This window comes from Zonotrichia albicollis, chromosome 12, assembly GCF_047830755.1.
Source record: "Zonotrichia albicollis isolate bZonAlb1 chromosome 12, bZonAlb1.hap1, whole genome shotgun sequence".
NCBI classification, from domain to species: domain Eukaryota; kingdom Metazoa; phylum Chordata; class Aves; order Passeriformes; family Passerellidae; genus Zonotrichia; species Zonotrichia albicollis.
In genome coordinates this window covers 5,391,273-5,412,676 of record NC_133830.1, presented here as the reverse complement: position 1 = coordinate 5,412,676, position 21,404 = coordinate 5,391,273, and the positions used below count along the sequence as shown (strand labels likewise).

The 21,404-nt window shown below is 39.2% G+C and overlaps 1 protein-coding gene across 2 annotated transcripts in view; it reads right to left on the bottom strand.

Moving 5' to 3' along the window:
• Positions 1-253: 253 nt before the first annotated feature.
• SUCLG2 (succinate-CoA ligase GDP-forming subunit beta) overlaps positions 254-21,404 on the bottom strand; it is a 101,064-nt gene continuing 79,913 nt past the window's right edge. For both annotated transcript variants that reach the window (XM_074550405.1, XM_074550406.1), the window contains 2 exons: positions 9,491-9,611; positions 254-2,263 (listed from right to left, as the gene is read on the bottom strand). In XM_074550405.1, the coding sequence (XP_074406506.1) occupies positions 2,148-2,263; positions 9,491-9,611 (237 nt within the window). In that variant the 3' untranslated portion in view covers positions 254-2,147. The remainder of the gene's footprint in view (positions 2,264-9,490; positions 9,612-21,404) is intronic.

The following is a 21,404-nucleotide window of genomic DNA, read 5'->3' as shown; positions in this document are numbered from 1 at the left end:
ACATCTGAAAAATTAAAATTATACTGTACCAGTCTTAAGAGGAATAAAATTTGTATGTACTGTCATTGGCCTACATATAAGAAAATATATAAAGATAAAATTATCTACATTTTTAGATAAAAAGCAAATATATTGGAGTATAGCAGTATCACCCAATGCATTTGATTTCACTCACCTGTCACAAAATGTTGTATGGAAGAGCATAGGCAAATTAAACATTTTTCTATTTTACAGAAAGGACAAATTCCATAAACATGTTCATTTTTACATTTATTTGACAAAATAATGTACACAGTATTAATCTTTGCAAAATAGTAATTGTGTATGCACAGTGGATGGTTTTGAGACCAGAGTTAGGGACACAGTGTGTGACAACATTGCACAAACAGTTCTTCCACAGAATCTTAACTTTCCAGTATTAAAATATATAAAATAGAATGTGACTCTTATTTGTTGTGGTGAGGTAAACATTTCTTCCTTCAGAGCAGTGTGGCTTTGCTGCACCTCCAGGAAAGCTGCTAAGGATACCCTTCTCCTTCATTCTGCCAATAACTACAGACCTACAGGCAAATTTATTGCTCTTCTAATGGTCACACATTTTTTCCTTGAGCAATATGTAGAGAAAGGAATGGAGAAGGAAAAACCTGCAGGAATTGATGATAGCAACCCATCTGCACTATTTGTGTCAGGAGCCAAAGATTAGTGCAGATAATTCATTTTGAATGTAACAGTTTTAATGGAAATGTCAAGAAAAATTTATTTACATTTTTCTAAGCAGAGCACGGTATTGATTAGAGCTGCTCAAAAAAAATCACAATTAGGAATTTATTTCACAAATTTTTATATCTCTGCCCATTTACAAGACCAGATCATAATGTCCCCTCATTTGTTCACTGTTCAAATTTATTGATGATTTTCAGCACGTAATTCCTGGGCAGAGTGAGATTTGTACAAAGTTCTTTAGTTACACAAAATCTTTAGTATTGCCTTCTGCTCCCTGAATGAATGATTTGTGTAACTAACAGCTTGAATTTTGAAATATAATTCATTTTGATTATATTCTACAAAAGAGAATATAATCAAAATGAATCTTGGTCAACATCTGAGTCCTGAAACTTAGGGTTTTTTTTTCTTATACATATTGCTACTGATGCCTGAGAAGTCAAAAACTTAAAAAATTGAAAAGTTCATTTGTGTTTTATTCCCAAAAAATTTTAAATGGTTGTTGGAAGGCAAATCAGATGAAGAATTCTCTGTGCTCCTGAAATAAAACTGCTTCATCATAAAGTTTCTCATCTTTAAAACCATTTAAAATCATTCATAAAGTTTCTCATCTTTAAAACCTCAGAGCAGTGACATTCTCACAAAAGAGGTTATTTTAAAAAGTTAGCAGCCATTTCCTTAGTGGCAGAAACATCCTGCTAGAGCCCCCTGGATGGCACTGCTACACCTGGAAATACAGCAGGGCATTTCCAAAAATCAGAAAATAAATGAATCACATTTCAGTGGTTTATAGGCACAGTAAGAGTGGGAGATCCTTTCACTATCAACTTCTCAGTCCCTTTTCCTATTGTGAGGTATCCATTGGCATCAACAAAAGAGAATCACCTTAAGGCAAAACCAGTGGTTTCCAAGTAAAGAAAGTAAACATCATTCATTTGAATAAAAATAGATTGTAAGCACAGCTTTTTACATTATTGTAAAAGTCCATAAAAAATATAAAGCCACAGTTAGTTTTCTGACTCTTTACAACATAAAAAGGCAAATGAAAATATTGTGAAATAGGTGACCTAAAAGTGTTTGATTAAGGAACAATTCTGTTGACAGAAGTCAATTATTACTTATTTTGTCTTATCATCAGTGGCAACTTGGGAAGGAGAGACAAAAAAGAACTTTAGGGAGTGAAGTATTACTTATTACAGCTGTGACTAACAAAATTACCAAAATTAGACAAAGACATACAAACTTTTGGAGATGGTAGCTGGAAAATTTCTGAAGGCCAACTTGCAAGCTATGGCCTGGGTTGGCCAGGTATCTCCAGTTAAATCCTGAGCCCTGCTTGGGAGAGCTCCATGAATCCTCTGGGACAACAGCAGGAATGATACCTTGTGAAACACAAGTTTTCCATGAGAAGAACCTTCAAGGTGTTATTTTTTGGCCACACTTGCCACTGCCTTCTTTGCTGCATCCTCCAGGTCATTGGCAGATGTGATGGGGAGTCCACTTTCACTCAGAATCCTCTGGGCTTCCTGGACATTTGTTCCTAAAAACGAACAATTATTGACTATAATTACTGACTATTATTAGTAATTAATATTAATGAATAAACACCTCCTAGCATACCTCTGAAAAATCAGGTAATGCCTCAAACCAGAGATCATTTCAGTTTAGCAGCAGATCAAATGAGCGCCTTAGACTGAGCTGAGGAGAAGGAGCTTCCTAATTCCTAATTGTGACAGACAATGCAATCTGAAAACGGCATTTGTGTGCACAACAGGGGCTTGGTGGAGATGAGAGGGGCAGTGCAGCATCCCCCAGAGCCAGCAGGGACAGCCAGCAAGAGCTCTGGGGAATGGACCCCGTGCCAGGCTCTTTTCAAGGCATTTATTAGCCACGACCAGCTACAGCTAATCAGTGAGTCAACAGTAACTGAAATTCACCTGTGATAACTGAAAGCTGCCAAATGAGCTGTTGAAAGGCAAAGATTTGGGTAATCCTGAATATTTAACCAGGTGTAAGCTGCTCCTGAATATGCTGTTGCATTTTTACTAAAAACAGGGAATACAAAGGTCCCTGAAGTAATTCAGCATGACACCAATCCCTCCTCTGCTGCTGCACTAAATTTTTATAATCACAGAAACATTTAGGTTGGAAAAGACCCTTAAGATCTTTAAATATGACTAGAAACCCAGCACTGCCAAGTCCTCCAATAAACCATGTCCCTGAGTGCCATGTCCATCTCACCTCAAGGAGAAAATATGATTATACAGAACAAGGGCTGCAGTTTGTATGGAAAAAAACTCAACTTCAGTCAACAGACAAATGCAAAGGAAAGGAAAAAATCCAAAGCTGAAAAATATATTTCAGGAAAATACATTTTCTCCACTTCCCTTGTCTAAAAGACAAGAGCATCACCTTCCCATTTACTCTATCTCATTCTTTTTGGAAAACTGAGACTAACAGAAAATCTGAATTCTCCAGAGCTCTCTGCAGCAAAGCCAAGAGACATTTTTGATCATTGCTGTTCTCTGCACCACAGAAGAACCTGGAGTCAGATATCTTACTGAGCAAGCAGAATCCACCCTTTGGGGTCACACATTAGTCACAAGCACCCTGGGCTGGGCTCTTTAGAATAATTTCTGTCCTCCCCCATGTCAGGTTCCTTGCTCATTTGCCACACCAAAATGCTTAATTACTTTGTAATTCCTCGACCTAGCAAAATGAATTTTAATTCTATTTGGAGCTACACACTAATTATACCCTTAATTATTAACCAAGCAAGAAGCATTCTCTTTACTGTGCAGCTACCAGTATGCTCATTTTAAAGGATAATTTTTCTTTTTTTTTTTTTTTTTTGCAGACTTCATAAGACATCTGAAATGGCACCACAGAAGCAGAGCCATTTCAAAAGCCTGTTTCATCAGCATGCTCAAGAAATCAGGATTGCCACTCCTGGAGTTGAAAGGGAGCAAAGGCATCCCTGTCACAGCACTTTGTGATGGGAGAGGCAGGATCAGCAAGAGGAATGTGGGACCCCTCTGCTCCCTCTGCAAAGGCTCTGGCAGAGCTGCAGGGTTTGTGTAGGAAGGTCAAAGGCATCTGAAATCTTTGACAGAAGGGGGATTTGGTTGCTTAGTAACACCCAGAACTGTACAGAACTTTTTATAGAGAAAAAAAAATATTATGGGGGAAAAAAGAGCATAATATTTGATTTTTGTTCAAGTATCCTATATAATATAATGTGGAGGCTGCTACTTGTCAGCCCAGCAGTGCACAAGGAAGGCAGGAGCCATTCCCAAAGCTCTGTTCTCTTTGGAGTCCCTCACATTTTTACAGTGATTCCCAAAAGGTATTGCTTTTTACTTAGACACAAGTGTGATGAACATTTAAAACAGTCAAGAATGTACTGATCTCTCAAGCAGGATTCTACAAGACAAAGTGTTATGAGGAGAAAAAATGGAAAGAGGGAAATTTTCCTGGAAATTTTCCCACACAGAAAACAAATATTGTGGTTTTTGTGATAACCATGTATTTAAAACTAACTTTTGTTCTTCACTAAGTGGCCAATATTAATTTACTAACAGGTCAGAGAGGGAACAATGCATTGGATCTGTTCTGCACTGCATTGATTGCTCTCCCCAGCACTTGTCTAACATGCATTACAAAATCAATACAAAACACAAGCCCCTGAGAAGGGAGGGGGAGTTTATGCAGGGAAATGAAATGATGAAAGCTGAAAAAAAAAAATCTGACTGCAGACAAAAGTGTATGAGTACATTTTGTATTTCTTAAATAAAACACTTTTATAGGCAGGCCATACAACTAACCACACTTTTCAGCAAGCACTCCCTTTGCTATAATTCTCTTTTATTTGTGATAGCCTTTTATCTCATTGTGATTAAATATTTTAGGTATGCAGAGAATATGGAAATTATAATGAACCTGCTAAAAGCAGAGGTAAAAGATGTAAAATTAAACATTCCAAAAACACTGGAAACATTTAGGAATCTCCAAAGAATACCATCTTGTTGCAACAGATGTTAAAATAAACAAATAAAGAATCCCACTCTTCCAGCATTAACCTCCTGCCACTGGATGGTGTCAGAGAACTGTGAACAGAATCCCATATCCAGGGATATCAGAATATCTGCCCTTCCCTTACCCTGCAGCCAACTGAGAAAAGGTGAAAATTCACAGGGCTGGAGGCTGTGGGGCTTTTGCTGGTGCTGGGTTTTATTTTTTAATTGGATTCTATGAAGAGAATGGCTTTCTAATTAGAAGTTTTTGTCTTCTGACATATATTACTGTCAACAACACTCCCCAGAAAACCTGGAAAGATGTAATTTTATCAGCAGGCACCTTCAGGCTTTGTAATCTAAACATCCTCCTGCTGAAACCTGGCTTCTGGAACAATCTCTGAGTCTGTGTCAATGCAATCTCACATTTACACTTCTGTGGACCTGAAATCTCTGCTACCGAATGTACTCAACTCATTACCAAAAAAATCCTAATAATAAATGTTCTGTCTAAGCATGTCACTACCAGTGGTAAGGTTACACCAGCACTCACTGGGAGAGGCTGGATGAAAATCAAACCAATAAAACACAACCACATGCAGGATTTGGATTATGTTCCCTTACTCACTTGGCCTGCCATAAACCCATCAGGAACTGGCTAAATGGTCACTGCTTAATGCTGATGCTTAGAGAGGATGTAGGATTCTGCAGTGCCATTCCTGGCTTTTTAGGTAAATACGTTATAAGGGATAAGACACCGTTATATACATTTGCTACGTGCTAACAAATAGATGAATAATACAAAAATATTTCTGATCAACCCAAAACATTCTGCTATGACAAAAAAGTCACAATAAGCAGAATTTCAATTATTATTAGTGACATGAGCACAATTATATACATCTGCTATGTGCTAACAAATAGATGAATAATATAAAAAATCCTCTGATTGACCCAAAACATTCTGCTGTGACAAAAAAGTCACAATATGCACCATGTCAATGATTATTAGTGACATGAGCAGGTTGTGCCCATGGTACAGGATCCCTAGCAGGGGTCCAGCTTGGCCATGCTGAGTGCACTGAGCCACAGGGATCTCCCCCAGCAGGGACCCAGGCAATGAATGCACTCCTGTCTCCCCCCAGCCTGGAAAACTGGGGCCTCTCAGGTCCCAACGACAGAATTGGAGAATCAGGTTTGAGGTTCATCACTAGTTAACCTTCTTCAACAACATTTGATTTGAGGTTTGGCTGGTGCCAAGCTCTAATTAGTGACCTTTAGGTAGGGAACATACAAAGTTTTGGTGGCTCACACAGCTCACACCTGTTGGCTCTGCAGTCAAGAATAAACCAACTTCCACTGCCTATCTGTAAAAGACAATTAAACTCTATTTTATCCACTCCATTTGCCCTTTCCTGCCTTAAACTTTCCCCAAAGAATATGTAACCTCTCCCTCTGCCTCATGTTTACATCCTAACAGGGAAGGGCACATTTAAATTTGTGCTGAATGTTTAAACCAAGATCTCTGAATAGGCTGATCTGAATGAAGCTTTAAGTGCGACTTTGCAAAGTCCCATTCTTCTCTCTTGACAGGCAATTTGGGATACAAAAAATCAAAAAATCAGGCACACATAACTAAACTATACCTGCAAACAAGATACACAAGTTGGAGCAAAATTTCACTTGTGTGTAAAAGATTTCTGAAGATACTAGAATATCTCAGATTCTGAAGAACACACAAGGTCACTGATCACATGAATAAAAAATATAAAAAAATTTTGCATTCAGACATGTGAATAAAAAGCAACTTGTTTCTATCTGAATTTCAACATATTAAGTAGCTATGATTCCTCCCAGTCCTTCCTGTCCTATGACCAGAGAAGTAGAGAATTCATTTTCTGAAAGAGAGAGGATGTGAAATTTCCAGCATAGGAAGCAGATATCTAATTCACAATTCTTTTTTATTCTTCCCTCTTTTCATCTAACTCTGAGCTACATAAATGAAAAGCAAGGCTTGACTTCCCTTCAGCACTCCTAGGCAGTTTTCACAAAACTTAAGTGAAAAGTATTACATTTTAAAGGGAAAAGAAATCCTGCATAAACCCAGCAGCAGTTACTTTTCTATCTGTAGAAGATGAAATCTGGAATATTTGGATTCTCCATTTGTCCATGAGCTTTTTAAACAATAATCCTGTGTCTCAGCTGGTGAGTTCTTTACTGATAAGGCAAGCAAACATATGTAATTATAAAGTTACCATTTTCAAAGAGGAGAGTAATCCTTTCTTTATCCACTGGTAAAACGGCTTGTAATTATTATACAGCTGAGAACAAAGATTTGTCCACAGAATCCTACTAAATCAAGACAGATTTGACTGATTAAAACTCCAGTCATCAAGACACTTGTAGTACAGTGCATGTGGGCAAAGAGACTTTAGAGTGCAGGTCACAAATCTGTTAGATTTATGGGAATAATCACAAACCTTCTGCTGGGAAAATGTTCAAAATGGAAACCCAAAAGAGTGCTTGTTCCTTTTTCTCCTTTTGAACTGTAAAATGTAATCAGTGATGTTTTAAAAAGTCTTGGGTAGTCTTATTACTTCTACAGTGCTCATTATTAATTCAAAATCCTTATAAGTTGAAATAACCTGGTGTGAGTTCAAAGAACAATGAAGATGGTAAGGGATCCAGAGGGATTCATTTCTGAGGGAAGATTAAAAGGACCAAACACACATGTATTGCTTGGTTAAGTGATTAAGGAGGCAGAGAAAACAGCAGTGACTTGCTAACAGTTCTGAAGGTTATAAACATCACAGCTCTTTGTATAGGATGAACATGAGGAATATGAGGAGGAATTAAAAAAAACAGATAAAGATTATGCAAAAGCGGGAGTTTGCTGTATTATTCTGTGAGAGAGCTTCCTAAAGAAAATGTGGTACTGCCATTTCCAGAGTCAGCAACCAGCCTGGGAGAAACATTATCACAGCTCTAGTGAAGAGTGAGCAGTTCTGGGAAGATGGTAACCCAAAGATGTTCGCATTTAAGTCTGTATTTGACACTCTGGAGATTCAGCTTTGATCTCTGTGGGTGGAGCAGCAAATGACTGAAAGGTCACAGGCACCTCTGCAGGGCTTTCACTCCTCTGTACAATCATGGAATTACCAAAATTACAGGAGAAAGGCCAAGCAAACACAGTGGCAGACCCAGCAGCCTGCAGTTTAAAATGACCAAGTTGCTCTTCATGTTTCTTTTCTAACAGTTTCAAATATCACAACAGAAACATCTTGTTTGCAGGAAAAACTAATGGCTTTGGCAATACCTTCACTTAAAAAGCAGCATTTACAACAGCTGAGAAGTCTCACAGATCTGACAGATAAACTTTTTCCCAGCTGTGAAAGACAGGAAAAGTTTTTTTTGCTATGACAAAAAGTGAAACAGCATTGCCTAGAGCTGATAAACAATGAGATTTTATATAATGAAACTTTTCTGCTTCCAAGCAACATCCATCAGTCTCCTTCATCCATATTAAACTTTTTACTCAGTCTCTAAAGGTGTTGACTGGTGCTACACCATCCAAAGAAAATTTTCACAATTTGTTTCTGAAATCCATTTTAGTATTTAAAGTTCCAGCAGAATCCATGCCAGCACGTGCAGTGCAGCATGAGAATGAGGGAGGGGAAGGCTCTGCTTGCTCCTGAAACACAAAAGGAGCATCCCCCTAAGCCAAGGGCTCCCTGGGCACTCTGCATCCTCAGGAATCCTGAGGAGGGCAATTTTTGGAAAGTAAAAAGCCTGATGTACTCAGAACATGTTTTCCTCTCCCCATCACAGTGTGAAAACCACCTCAGTATTGCATCTCATGTCCATACAGGGATGCATTTCTTCCTTGCATCACCATTGCAGAGTGACAGGACATTTTATGCTCTTTACACACAGACAAACATGAATATGAATGGTTTTGAGTAAGAGGCCTTAAAACCCATCCAGAAATCCCTCTGTTTTCCAAACCTACTTGGCCAGAATGAAATATTTTCAGCTTGCCAGGGCTGTGTGCTGATTGCAATCAAGGCACTTTTCACTCAGAGGCAGAAGCCTCTCCCTCCTTCAGGGCACTTCTCAGAAATTACAGGCAGAACCCCACACCCACTGCCATCAAAGTCTGGAACTGCCAAAGAGTGCTTGTCCTCTCCTCTCTATGGCTTTTTTGTTTCTTGTGAAACAATGCTGGATGCACTAAACAAAAATATTCCTTACCATTACCAAATCTTCTGGTTTTTATTGGATTTTAGCTGGATTGGGGTCTGGGCAGAGGAACGCATTACAGTAATTTCTCCCTCAAAAATACTGTTTCTAACATCTTTCTTTTAATTGACACTGGTGGAAATTAAAAAAAGCTATATTTTGCTGCAGGTTTAGCAATAATGGAATTGCATTCAGTAAAAAAAAAAAAAAAAAAGAAAGAAATACCTCCCAGTAAACATAAACTTGCATCAAAATAATTCCTATTTGCATTGCAAATCTTACAGGCAAACTCATAACGCTTCCATTGCAAAATTTCATTGCTTCCAGTACCATCAGGGTCCATAAATGCAGAAATATGAGTTTATTGACTTCAGGTTGTGCTATGACTGAAGAAATGGACATATTCTTATTGTGTGGGAGTAATATGTAAAATAATTTCTTTTTTAGAAGAAGAAATTCTGAGTGAATTACTGAGACCCCGAGGGATGATTTTGTCTGAATCCAGCAGCACTCACCTTCCAGCCTGACCACCAGAGGCACTTTCAGCTCGAGCTCTTGGCAGGCTTTGGTGATACCATTGGCTATGATGGCACAGTTCACAATCCCACCAAATATGTTCACAAGGATTGCTTCAACCTGTAGGAAACAAACCAAGGAGGAATTGAGTGGAGGCATGTTTAAGTTTTGACTTTGTTTTTTAAATAAGCACAGGTAAAAGATCCAAACCAGGATACCAATCCCTCTCTGTCAGGCAGATCCTGATTTATGGAAGGTACAAGTTTCACCTCTGCACTCAGAGAACTTGAGTCTGAGTCTATTATTGCTCCTGTGTACAGCAGTGATTAATTGTCTTGGTCTAAACTGGCATGGTAATTAATGTCATAATTAAAGTATTTACAAAAAAAAGGACTTTCTACCTATAAATATAAATAAAAAAACCTTATACAAGCTGTAGTTTGATTATTTTTAAAATGTATTGAACAATCATCAGAGGTTGGAGCTCAGAAAACACAGGGCATGAATGTGATGTACATGTAATGAAATATTCATGTGGACACTGCACTAAACAATCTGGATCTTCACTTTATCACAAGCACGACAGAGGAAAAGGTAATAAACTTGCCCTGACTTGATAAAGAGAAGTAAAAATCCCTTCTAATTAACAAGGAGAGGCATGTAATGAAGAGCATTCATTACAACAGGTTAACTGATAACCTCAAAAAACTGCTATTCATCAGTTTCTGGAAACTGCAATTTCTCCACCCGATTCACAATTAAATTGCCCTTCACAACACACAAGACATTAATACACAAAAGATATAAATATGATTTCTTTGCATTTGGTTAGGCAGCAGAACATGAACCCAAGCCCATACTCCAGGCTCCCAAGCACGCCTTATCACCTTGAGGACACCCCAGGGATGCAGCCCTGCTGCTCCTCACCCAGCCTGGGGCTAACCCACAACATTTGGGGTGCTCCACAAGCACCTTCTCTGGGTGTCACAAACGAGCTTTGCCAGAACTGTGTTGACTCAAAACCTGAGAGGACAAAGAAGGGATTAGGTGTGAAGGAATGAAATATCACTGCACTGCACTGGTGCAGGGTGTCAGCTGCAATTATCTCAGCTCACTGCACCACAGCAAGGGATTCACCCTGCCCAGCCCCAGCCAGGCTCATGCCAGCACCAGGAAAACTCCCTGAGGCCGCCCACAGTTCATAGCTCTGCACAATCAGGTTTTACACCTCTCCACAGACAAAATGTGACAATTCACTCCTGCGATGTGCACTCACACACAGCTCAGCACTGGTGGCAATACTGCCATCCACAGTGCAACAGGAAAACACCACATCCCAGCAAATGCCTTACTTCCCATAGTACAGGGACACCCCTCACTAGACCAGGTTGATCAAAAGATGATCCAGTGCATTTTGAGTTCATGGAGCCTGTGTACATCTCATGGCATGGCTTCCTCATCCCAGGTAGAGTACAGGCACCAGAAGGAAATTTATAACCCAGTCAAACAAGAACATACAATTTAATTGATTTTATAACTGTTCCTTATACTCACATTAAATACATGCATTTACCAGTTAAGGGTTTTGTGGATTTTCAGTTGCTGATGCCATTGCAGTAATTTATTTCACCTTTGTGTTACAAAGTCCTTAACTCTGCAGAAGCTACCAAGATTAAAACCATAGAAGGCCCTTTCTCTGCCTTGTTCCCACTGTTTGTGCACACACAAATATTCCTGGTTGTCAGCAAGTAAAACCTAAGAGGAAAAACAGAGCCCTTCCAGCTCTTATCCCATTAACCCTTATGGCAGAGATGTCTCTATGCAAAACACTTTGGTGTTAGAGCACCCTGGTGATGGATTCTAACAGAGGGACACACCACAGACAGCACTCCACCCTTCCTAATACATCCTCCTAATTCAGGGACATTGCAGCAGACATGTGACTGATCAACTCAACCAAGTGTGTTTACATTAGTGGAGATAAGGAGGAGGATTTTATGCCCACTACAGATAGTTTAATTCCTAGCGCAGACTTTTTCATTTAGGGATCTGCTTTTCAGCTTTCAAGCTGAATTCTAATCATGTCTTCTAATCCATTGGCAGCAAGAGGAAAAAAAAAAAAAGAAGGAAATTAGATGCAGCTTGGATAATTGATGTTTGTGTGCTTGGCTTTAATAAAAATACACTGTTAAATTAGAGAGGAGTCTAAAAGGATTCAATCAATAAGAAACTGAATCAGGTAGGGAATTCAATCTTGGGTTTTATCCTAATCTTCCAAATAAGCCAGAAGATCAGTTCCAATGATGCTGAGATTCACTTTAACTCTACTGAAATCTGTGAACATTGTTTATATATGCTTCTGTAGCCTGACTAGATCCTGCATTTCCAGCTGAAAGAACTTTAGCATTCAGACACAGTGGATGGATGAAGGGGTTTTCAGTGTTTCATGTGCACTGTCTCTGAATTACTTAAGGCTGTGAGAAAAATAAGCCTCCTGTAGCATATCAGAACCATTATATACCCACATGCTCAGCATCTAATGCCTGTGGACTATCAGACATACCAAGAAGAGGACAAACTGCCTGCATGCAAGACAGGCTACTAAACAGCATCACTATTCTAATAACTATTTTTACCTACCAGAATGCCTTATAAATGTTTTTTTCTATTCCAGCAACATTGCTAAGGAAACAAACTCACTGCCAGGCATTTGTTCCTTCCCTTGTCCCTCCAACAGAACAAACACCAATGGAAGGATATCTCAGCTACTCAAACATGTCCCAGACTGGGGGATGCTCACACTGCTGGGTGCTGGGACACAAGCAATGAAGATCCAGCCCAGGGAGGGACAGAAAAGGTGCTGTCACCCACAGCTGGACACAGACATCCAGTACTGCAAACATCCAGAAGCCTGACAATCACTGTCATGTACAACTTTCATATTCCCATTCTGATTTTCAGAGATGTTTTACACCTCAGATCCCATGAAACCCCAATTAAAAGAAGGGCATTGCCTTTCAAGAGGTAAATAGCAACATTATGAAAAATCCCCAAACCACTGGGTAAAATGGGATACATAGTTCTTCACTTTGAGCCTAATATAGTGCATTTAATCCTTCCTACTAGTCCACTGGTGTTTAATATTCATTCATTCATACTTTACCAAACTTGTTTCAATGTGAAAGAAGCAGATTATATTCAATTCTCAATACAAAGTAATAAAATGCCCACAGTTGTGTCTTCACTCTTTATCCTTCTGCTCCAACAGATAAGTTAGATGCAAACATTTTTATGTATCTCTGTATTATTACAGCTTGGACCACAGGTCAAATGTAACTTTTTCTTATTTGGTTTTCAAATATTACTCTAATCCTCTATCTTTTTATATCAGAGAACATTTATGGTTCTTTTGAAAATAAAGATTAAGCTTTCTGTATCTGAGCAGTATGAAAGATTTACAAACTCAAAAACATTTGCTTGAAACACCCACTAGAGGACAGTGCAATTCAATGTGGAAAAGGGATATAAAATCTCTTTGGAGAGGAGAGCAGGGTTATTTTTTCTACTTAAAGCCAAACAACATGATTTAAATTTATAAAAATTATGCAGAATATCATTCTGTCTCTTTGGGATGGAACTTTGAAAGTCTGAAAGTGAGAAGTTTAAAAAGGTTGAATCAACAAACAGCAAAGCAGGAAAGCTTGCAGTCAGGTGAAGAAATACTGACACAATGCAATTTTGAATGTCTTGCACTATTCTAAATCAGGTCCAGGTTTATAATTCACTGGCAATGCACCCTGTTGCTCTGGAAGGAAAGGAACTCTGATGAACCTCTAAAACACAATTCAGATTTTTCTGTCTGGGGCACCCCAACTGCTAGGTAGAAAAAGCAGATTAAGGATTTTGCCCAAAGCTAATTTTTGGTCTGTACTCAAGACGTTCCTGAGCAATGCAAATCTCCCTGAGAGCAAACATCTGGTTCTGCCACATCCACTGCTGTTTGTGCAGCCCCATTTCTGGATGGCAGGTGAGAGGGCAGTGCCTGGCTGCCACTGGGGGAAGCTTTTCGAAATGCATCTCCTTTAGTGCCATGCTCAGAGTCCCAAATTCCACATTTTTGCAAAGTCAAAGCTTTGTAGGCTCAGTTTCTGGTGTGCTGAAACAGCCACCTACAGTTTTCAGTCATTCCTGCTTTCAGCAAATCCAGGATCTAGAACAGGACAGGAATTTATTGGCTTTTGCTGGTTTGAAAACAATTCAGCAACAATCCTCTGCTACCTGAGCAGACTCCAGAGGCATGAAAACCAGGCAGGCCAGGAGGGTTTGGTGCAGGGGGAGCTCTGGTGCTCTCCAATACCAAGGATACCCCCCAGAATGGACCACCAGGAATATCCCTGCTGTGGGATTTTGTCTCAATTCTCTGTAGCACTGACACAAAAATAAAAATTAAGGGATCAGAGCTCATTAATGGAATGAGATGAAACGATGAGTGGCAAATTACACATCAGAGCAGTCCCCAGAGACTCTCCTTCATTCCTCTGCCCAGCTCCAAGTACTGTATGTTTTGGGAACAGAAATATTCCAATTCCATGCACACAGCCTCTGTCAAATTCCAAAATATTGGGCAGGAACCTCCATTTCAAGGAATTTCAGGAAGGAGTCTCACACCAAGCCTGTTTTGGGAAGGTTTCCTCAGCAGCAGGACACACAGTCTGCTCCCTGAGCCCTGGCACAATCACATCCATCACAATAATCCATCATCCCTTGGTCTGGGACCAACTTGAGATGAATTTAGGAAGCTGCAAACCATCCCCTGCCTCCTGTGCCTGTGCTCCCACCTGGCCAGGCCTCAGTCAGGTCCTGCCCAGAAGCCACATCCCCCCAGGTTAATGCAAAGCAGAGTTAATTAATGTTCTTGCACTGACAGGAAGCACAACCAGCCCCTAATATAATCCTTATTTATGATAATAAGGGAAAAGAATAAAGAGAAGGAAAATAAAAGGTTGAGACTACAAAGTACCATTCAGAAGTATACTTGAGAATAAAGACAATAGCCTTTAGAACTGTTTTGGGGACATAATGCAGCAGGAAGTTGATAGAAAAATTGAATTTTTGATGCAAATATGGCAGGATAACTTTTCTACCAGATCATGGGGATTTGGAATAAATTTGTTCTGATCCTCTTATTAATATCTGAGCTTCAATGTGATGAACCCTTGGATGAGCAGAGCAGACTTAGAACAACCCAGGGAAGACAACTACCTACCTACAAGACTGAAAAACACACATCACCAGCTCTTGTGTGTCAGATGAGAGTACTGCATTTCACATTGCCTTTAAATACCCCTTTGTGCACCCAGAACTAAGGGCAGCTGCATGTTTGGGCCTGATCTGGGGGATATTAATTCCAGCAGAACCAAGATGCACCCACACCACTCCTCTTTAGGCACAAGCAGTGCACACTGGTCATTAAATACTCAGGGAACTCCTTTTGACTGCTCCATATTAGCATGGTAAGTCACAGACACCCTCCAAAGCCACTCATCCAAGGCAGTTTATACAGCAGCATGACTGCAAGTGGTTCCTCCACAACAGCAAAGTCTATAAAAATTGATCCAATATTTGCTGAATTTTGCCTCTGCACTTCAGATTAATTTCTCAGAGGCACATCATACACTTTCTCTAATGTTTTCACTGCCTGAAGTTTCAATTAGATTTTTGCTAAGCAATAATCAGCTTTCTGAAGAATAATGCAGCATTGTTGAAGCATGAGACAGGAGGTAGCAAGGTGTCCCTGTTATTCCAACAACATGTTCTGCCCTGGGGTGCCTCTGCACAATTTCATCATCCTTTATGGGGTGTTAAAAGGCAAAAAGGTCAGACAAGTTTAAATTATTTGAGCTAACTGCAATATTCCTCAAAAGAGGGAGCACCTGGAGAGTGGATATATGGATATATATGATGGATATATGGATATCATGGATATATGATGAAATGGAGCTGGTGCAGGACACAATCCTCAGCCAGATGAGCTGTTCAAAGAGTAAGTCACAGTGGATGGTGTGATGTGCTGTGCGGCACAAAGCTGGCAAATTACCAAAGCCAATGCTGTTAAATGGCACAATCACAAATATCCACAACGAGGCCTGACTGAACAGAACTGCTCATTTGATCACTTTCTGTGCAAGATTTTCTGTTTAATTCAACAGCCAGTTAAAAATGAATATATTACCAGTTTGGAGACATCTCAAGATGTGCCTTCTCTCTTCTTTCTGGTTTGACTTTCTCCTATATCCAGCTAGAATGTGCCTTGCTCCAAACAGAGAGTTGCTTCATAATTCAGGCAAGGAAAACACCAAAATCAAACCACCAAAAAATCAAAGCCCCACGCCCCACTAAGATGTGAAATCTTGATGTGAATAATTTGAGGTCCACTTGTAAAATTTATTTCCCAAAACAGAAAGTCAACAGAACTACTACAAATACTATGTTTATTTGGAGGATCAAAGTACTAAGTAAAAGTGCCCATCACATGGGAGAAAAGAGATGAAGAACAGTTATCCTTGTGCTCTAGAAAGACTTGGAATCTTCCTTTTTGTCACCTGAGAAACATCCTTGACTTCTACTCCCCATGCAGAATAGAAGCTACTATCTAGGTCAGGTTGCATTTCTTAGTGAGACAATGGAAACTTTCAAAAAGGAATTCTGTACTTCAAGAAGCTTAATTAAAGTGCAAAAATGCATTGTCATGGGTACTGAAGTGCACACACAGAACTGAAATCTCCAAATAATTAAAACACGTTATTTTACAGTAACATTGTAGTCATCAAAAATGTGAATTGCTGTCCTCATTAGGTTCCAAATTACTACCACATAAATATCAGCTCACTTTTAACATGCAGTAAACCAAAGCAGAACTAGTAAAACTCAGAAAGGCACTTAGAGGAGTGATAAAGACACTGGACAAGGTTTGTATTCAGAATATTATAAAAAAACCATAAGTTTCCATTTTAACAGAGGAAACAGAAGGAGAATTCAGAGCCCAGCCTGCCTAACTAGCAAGGGAAAAAGGGAACCAGATGCAATTATTTTGTACCTGCCTCCAGGTAGTTTTATTTCTCAGTCCTTAATTCTTGAAATGAGCCAGTGAAGATACAAAAGGGGTCCTTTTACTGTTATTTTCAGATACAGCACACAGCCATAGTTAGAAATGCTGCCACAAGATATTGGTTATGTCAAAAGCTTACACGAGTTGAGAATATACAGCAACAAATTCCTGGGAAAAAACGACCGAAGACTTGTAAATACAAGAGTATCAAAGATCACTAGGAAGCCTCCTCAGACATTTGTCCTCTTCCTGAGTTCCTCTTTACCTGCCTCTGGCTGCTGCTGGAGAAAACAGATCAGATCAAGACAGGTCCAAATCCTACTCAATGCAGTTGCATTTTTCCAGTAAAGCACAGCTTACATTTCTTTAATATATCTAAGCATCCCTTTTCTAAATTAAATCACAAAATAGTTGGTGCCTGAGTCATATGTTCCTTTATCAGTATCACTGATTACAAAACTGTCTGATCTCAGCACTTACCACACAGCATCAGGAACCCGGCACTGGACAAGTGATTTGTGATTACTCCTCCTTTTATTTAATACTATTAATTCCTTGCTCTTTCCTATCCTTTGGAGGATCAGATCCCAATCAGAAGATTCAGATTCAGAAATTAATGCCTATGATCTTGTCCACACGTGGAACAAGCTTAAGAAGAGCTCATGTGTCCTCTTCCTCTTGCTTCACCCAACCTCTGGTGCTCAACCAGAGAGGGAAGAGCTTGTTCCTGGGACATTCCAAGCTCCAGATGAACACAGCCCAAGCAGAATTAGGAAATTCTTCTCCCACCTCGCTAAACTCATCCTGGAACATTCCCTGCCCACCCAGCAGCTCAGGATTTCCCAGTGGTCACCAGCAGGACTTGCTGCCACCTCAACATCAGTGAGAATTTTTGTTCCAGAAATGCCTCTTCCAACGGCTGGAATTATATATTAGACATTCAGCTCTGGACAGGACTGCTGAAAGACAGAGAATGATCTTTATCTTCTGCAAGGTTTATATAAAGGAATTTAAACTAAAAAAAAAAAAAAATTAAAATTGCCTGTTTAAAAATTAATGAGCAGTAATAACATCCCCACAAATAGGATGCAAAGCTAAGAACTGGATTATTGCAAAATGGGATGATTCAGGAGTTGACAAAGGGGCTCAACATACATTTTTGGACTGTCTTGCTATTTGCAAAATCATAAAATGCAACTTAACATTTTTTCATTATAGCAAAGGGGAAAAGATTGGCCTGAATCTTTGACAAGCAAAAATCAGTGATGTCACTTTAGTCTTCCTAATAATTGAATCTACTGTCTTCATCTTTACTAAACTTTTTCCACCTATTTTCTGTATTAAGAAGGGAATCACCTTCAGAGAAATAATTATTCGATAATAATCTCCCATCCACTTTTCACAAGTTTATCAAAGTATCTTGTAATAAAACCAGAACTGAATGGTTTAGCCACAAACCCAAAGTGATATAATCAGCAAATCTGAACTGTGAAAGAAGTTATAGAGCTACATTAAGAAACAGATGGAGTGAGCCTAAAACAATCAGAGATAAGCCAGCATAAAGGAACTTTAGATTAATCAAGGTTGAGATGCTCAAGGCAACCATGGGGAGTCAGGCACATTAAAATTAACAGGAGACACATGTAAATCACAGGCTGCTTCTTATATCTCACCCCAGCTCTGTACAGAACAACACATGGAATTGTAGGTGTTCCTTGCTTTACAAGTGATTCTGCACTATGGTCAAGGAAAATATCTATCTCAAAAAATGGCTCTCCTAGACTTGTTAACTTCAATGAGAATTGGAAAAAGCTTATGAGGATTTAAAACTCCCACATTAAATTGCAAAAAAATGTCAGAACAAGCCTCAAATGTATGCTCTCATAACACTTGAACTAAGCATGATAAAACAAACAAATAGCCAGCACATACTCAGTTATACAACCAACCACATTTCACACAGCCAAAAGCTGTCACTGTGCTTCAGTAGCACCTTTTCTAAATTCAGATTTTCTGCTGGGTATCAGTAACTTAAACACAGTTCCTTGGTGTAGGATTCCAAAGATACAAAGAGGCAAATAAAAATTAATTCAGAACCTTAATATGGTGCAAAATTCAATGGCAATATTTAATGCTAAGCACACAAGTCCAGCAGTGTCTCATACCTTTTAATCTCAAAATCAGATAAGCAAGTACATCCAAAGCAGATTACTTATTCAACTATTTGAGAGCATAAAAGTGAAGTTGCACATTTATATCTTCACTGGTGACTTTTTTTTTTTTTTTAATTTCCTCCTGAATGATTCACAAAAAGGAAAAATTCCCATTATTAGAATGTATTTCTTCACCTGAGAAACATGCCTTGTTTGCCAATACACACAGTACCAAGGCAAACCTGTGATCTGGCTAAGCTGTAGAAGGGAATTGAAAATCCATATTTCAAAAGAAAACAATGGAAATGGTTATAACCAAGGAAATTATTGCAGAATACAGTTTAATGCATGCATTGCATGTACTTTTTGTTAATTACTTTTTAAGCACTTACGCAGTAGTGGCTAAAGAGGAATTACATAAAAAGGAGATTACATAAAAACATTTCCAAGTGGGTGTTTCATGCTGAGCCACAGTCTGTAATAGCAATCCTGATTAACCAGGACAGCCTTGGCTTCATTTCCAAGGCCTTTAATGGCCCACCAGAATCTCACTCATAGAATGGCTTGGGTTGGAAGGGAACCTGAAGGGGACCTCATTTCCCCTCATTCCATGGGCAGGGACACCTGCCATTGTTATAGGGTGCTCCCAGCCCTGTCCAACCTGGCCTTGGACACTTCCAGGCATGGAGGGGCAGCTACCTCACTGGGAACAGGTTATTTCTTCTATCTGATCTCAAAGCACCATCTCTCAGTTTAAAGCCATTCCCTGTGTCCTGTCCATCCATACCTTGTCCCAGGTCCCTCTCCAGCTCTCTTGGAGCCCGTTTGGGCACTGGAAAGTGCTCTGAGATCTCTCTGGAGTCTCCTCCTCTCCAGGTTGAACAATCCCAGCTCCCTCAGTCTGTCACCATAGCAGGGATGCTCCAGCACTCAGATCCTCTTTGTGCCCCTCCTCAGGACTTTCCCACATTTTCTTTTGTCAAGCACCAACAGCACAGATTCCTGCCCAGGAGATGACTGAACTGCTTTGCTATGAGTCCCTGTTCCAGATGTCCTTTTTTGCATGGAAAATGCATTTGTGTGAGACGTCAGCCCAAAGAGTTCTACCACACTTTGACAACCCAACACATATTCAAGGAACTTGAACTGGAAAAGAGTTTCCTGAATTTGTTATTTGAATTGATAAAGCCATCTCCCAATGAAGTGTGGACACACTACAAACCTCAAGCTGAGCACTCTTCAAAGCCAAGATACCCTGCAGCACTCTCGACAGCTCTCACCTCAGTGACACCTTCAAGTGTTTACACAGAGCAAACAAAAGGACTCTGCTTTACTTCTGCCTAATTAAAATGTTTTAAAAGAATTTAATTATAAAATGCCAAACTGCACAAATGCAAAGATCTTTCCTACAGAGAATTAGTGATGAATTGAATGATTTTTTTTTAATCAAACTGTTGGCAAGCGGTGTGGGTTTCCTGTTTGTAAACAACCATATGAATGCTAAACATATTTATTCACAACTTGACACGAAACACAGCTCTGTAATTAATCATTTCCCTATCTAAGTCAGAAAAAATAAACCCCCAAAATTGTACCCCCTCTTATTATGAAATAGTCAGCTACACATAAATGAATAATTATCTGAATTATCAACTATCTACAGATGTGCAGCTCTTTTCAGCCCAGACAATGGCATTCCCCTGATGCAAACTGCTAATCCCACACACATTCTCTTATTCTTTGTTTAAAGTGAGAAAATCTCCTTACTTATTAAATACACTCAATCATGGGCTATTAAAGCTATTGTTTCAGGTTATCTATTAATTGCAGGCTCCCCTGTCTATTTTCACTGCTAAGATGCCACCCCTCTGATAAATTGAAAAATGCCTGCCTGAGTAGGTAAAATGTTAAAGGCCATGGGTTAAGACTTATTCTGAAAAATGAGGTAACTCTTAAGCTGTGCAAAGTTGTCACTGGAATTAACTGCTTGAAATCCTGTCTTATTTTGACAGGCTGAGTTTCAGATATAAAAAATACTCAGTAGAACTTATTTAATTCAGCCTTAAATAATTTGCAAGAATATTTGTTTTCTATAGCAACAAGATGTTTAGATCTGAAAGGCTCTATGATTGCACTCCCTGTAAGACCTGACTTTAATCTTCTCAAATGCCAACAATTAGCAGTCAATATGAAGACAGAGGAAACCATATTGCTCATGGGAAAAGACTAAATTCTTTGTGGGAATATTATATTAATCCAAAATAGATCAGAAATGTAATCTGCTGCTTGAATAGGGTTCTGAATATAATGGTAGCATTTGTATGCTTTTTCCTCCACTTAATAGAAAAAACAAATGTACAAGACCATTACAAGCTCAGTACATTCAAACAGAATAAAAGTAATATGCAGTCATAGTGACCAAGTGACATCTTTGACAGACAAAAAACTGCAGGTAAAATAAAAACCAAAAAGCAACAACACACCACACAATGCAGAACATGGAAGATCCGCCAAGACCTAGACTAGAACAGTATGATGCCACCTACTTCTAAAAGATCTTTTTCATCATAGTGAACCTGGAACTAACAAGGTACTGGATTTCTTACAGACTTAATGTGAGATTGCTCCAGAAATTTAAGACAGTAACTTAAG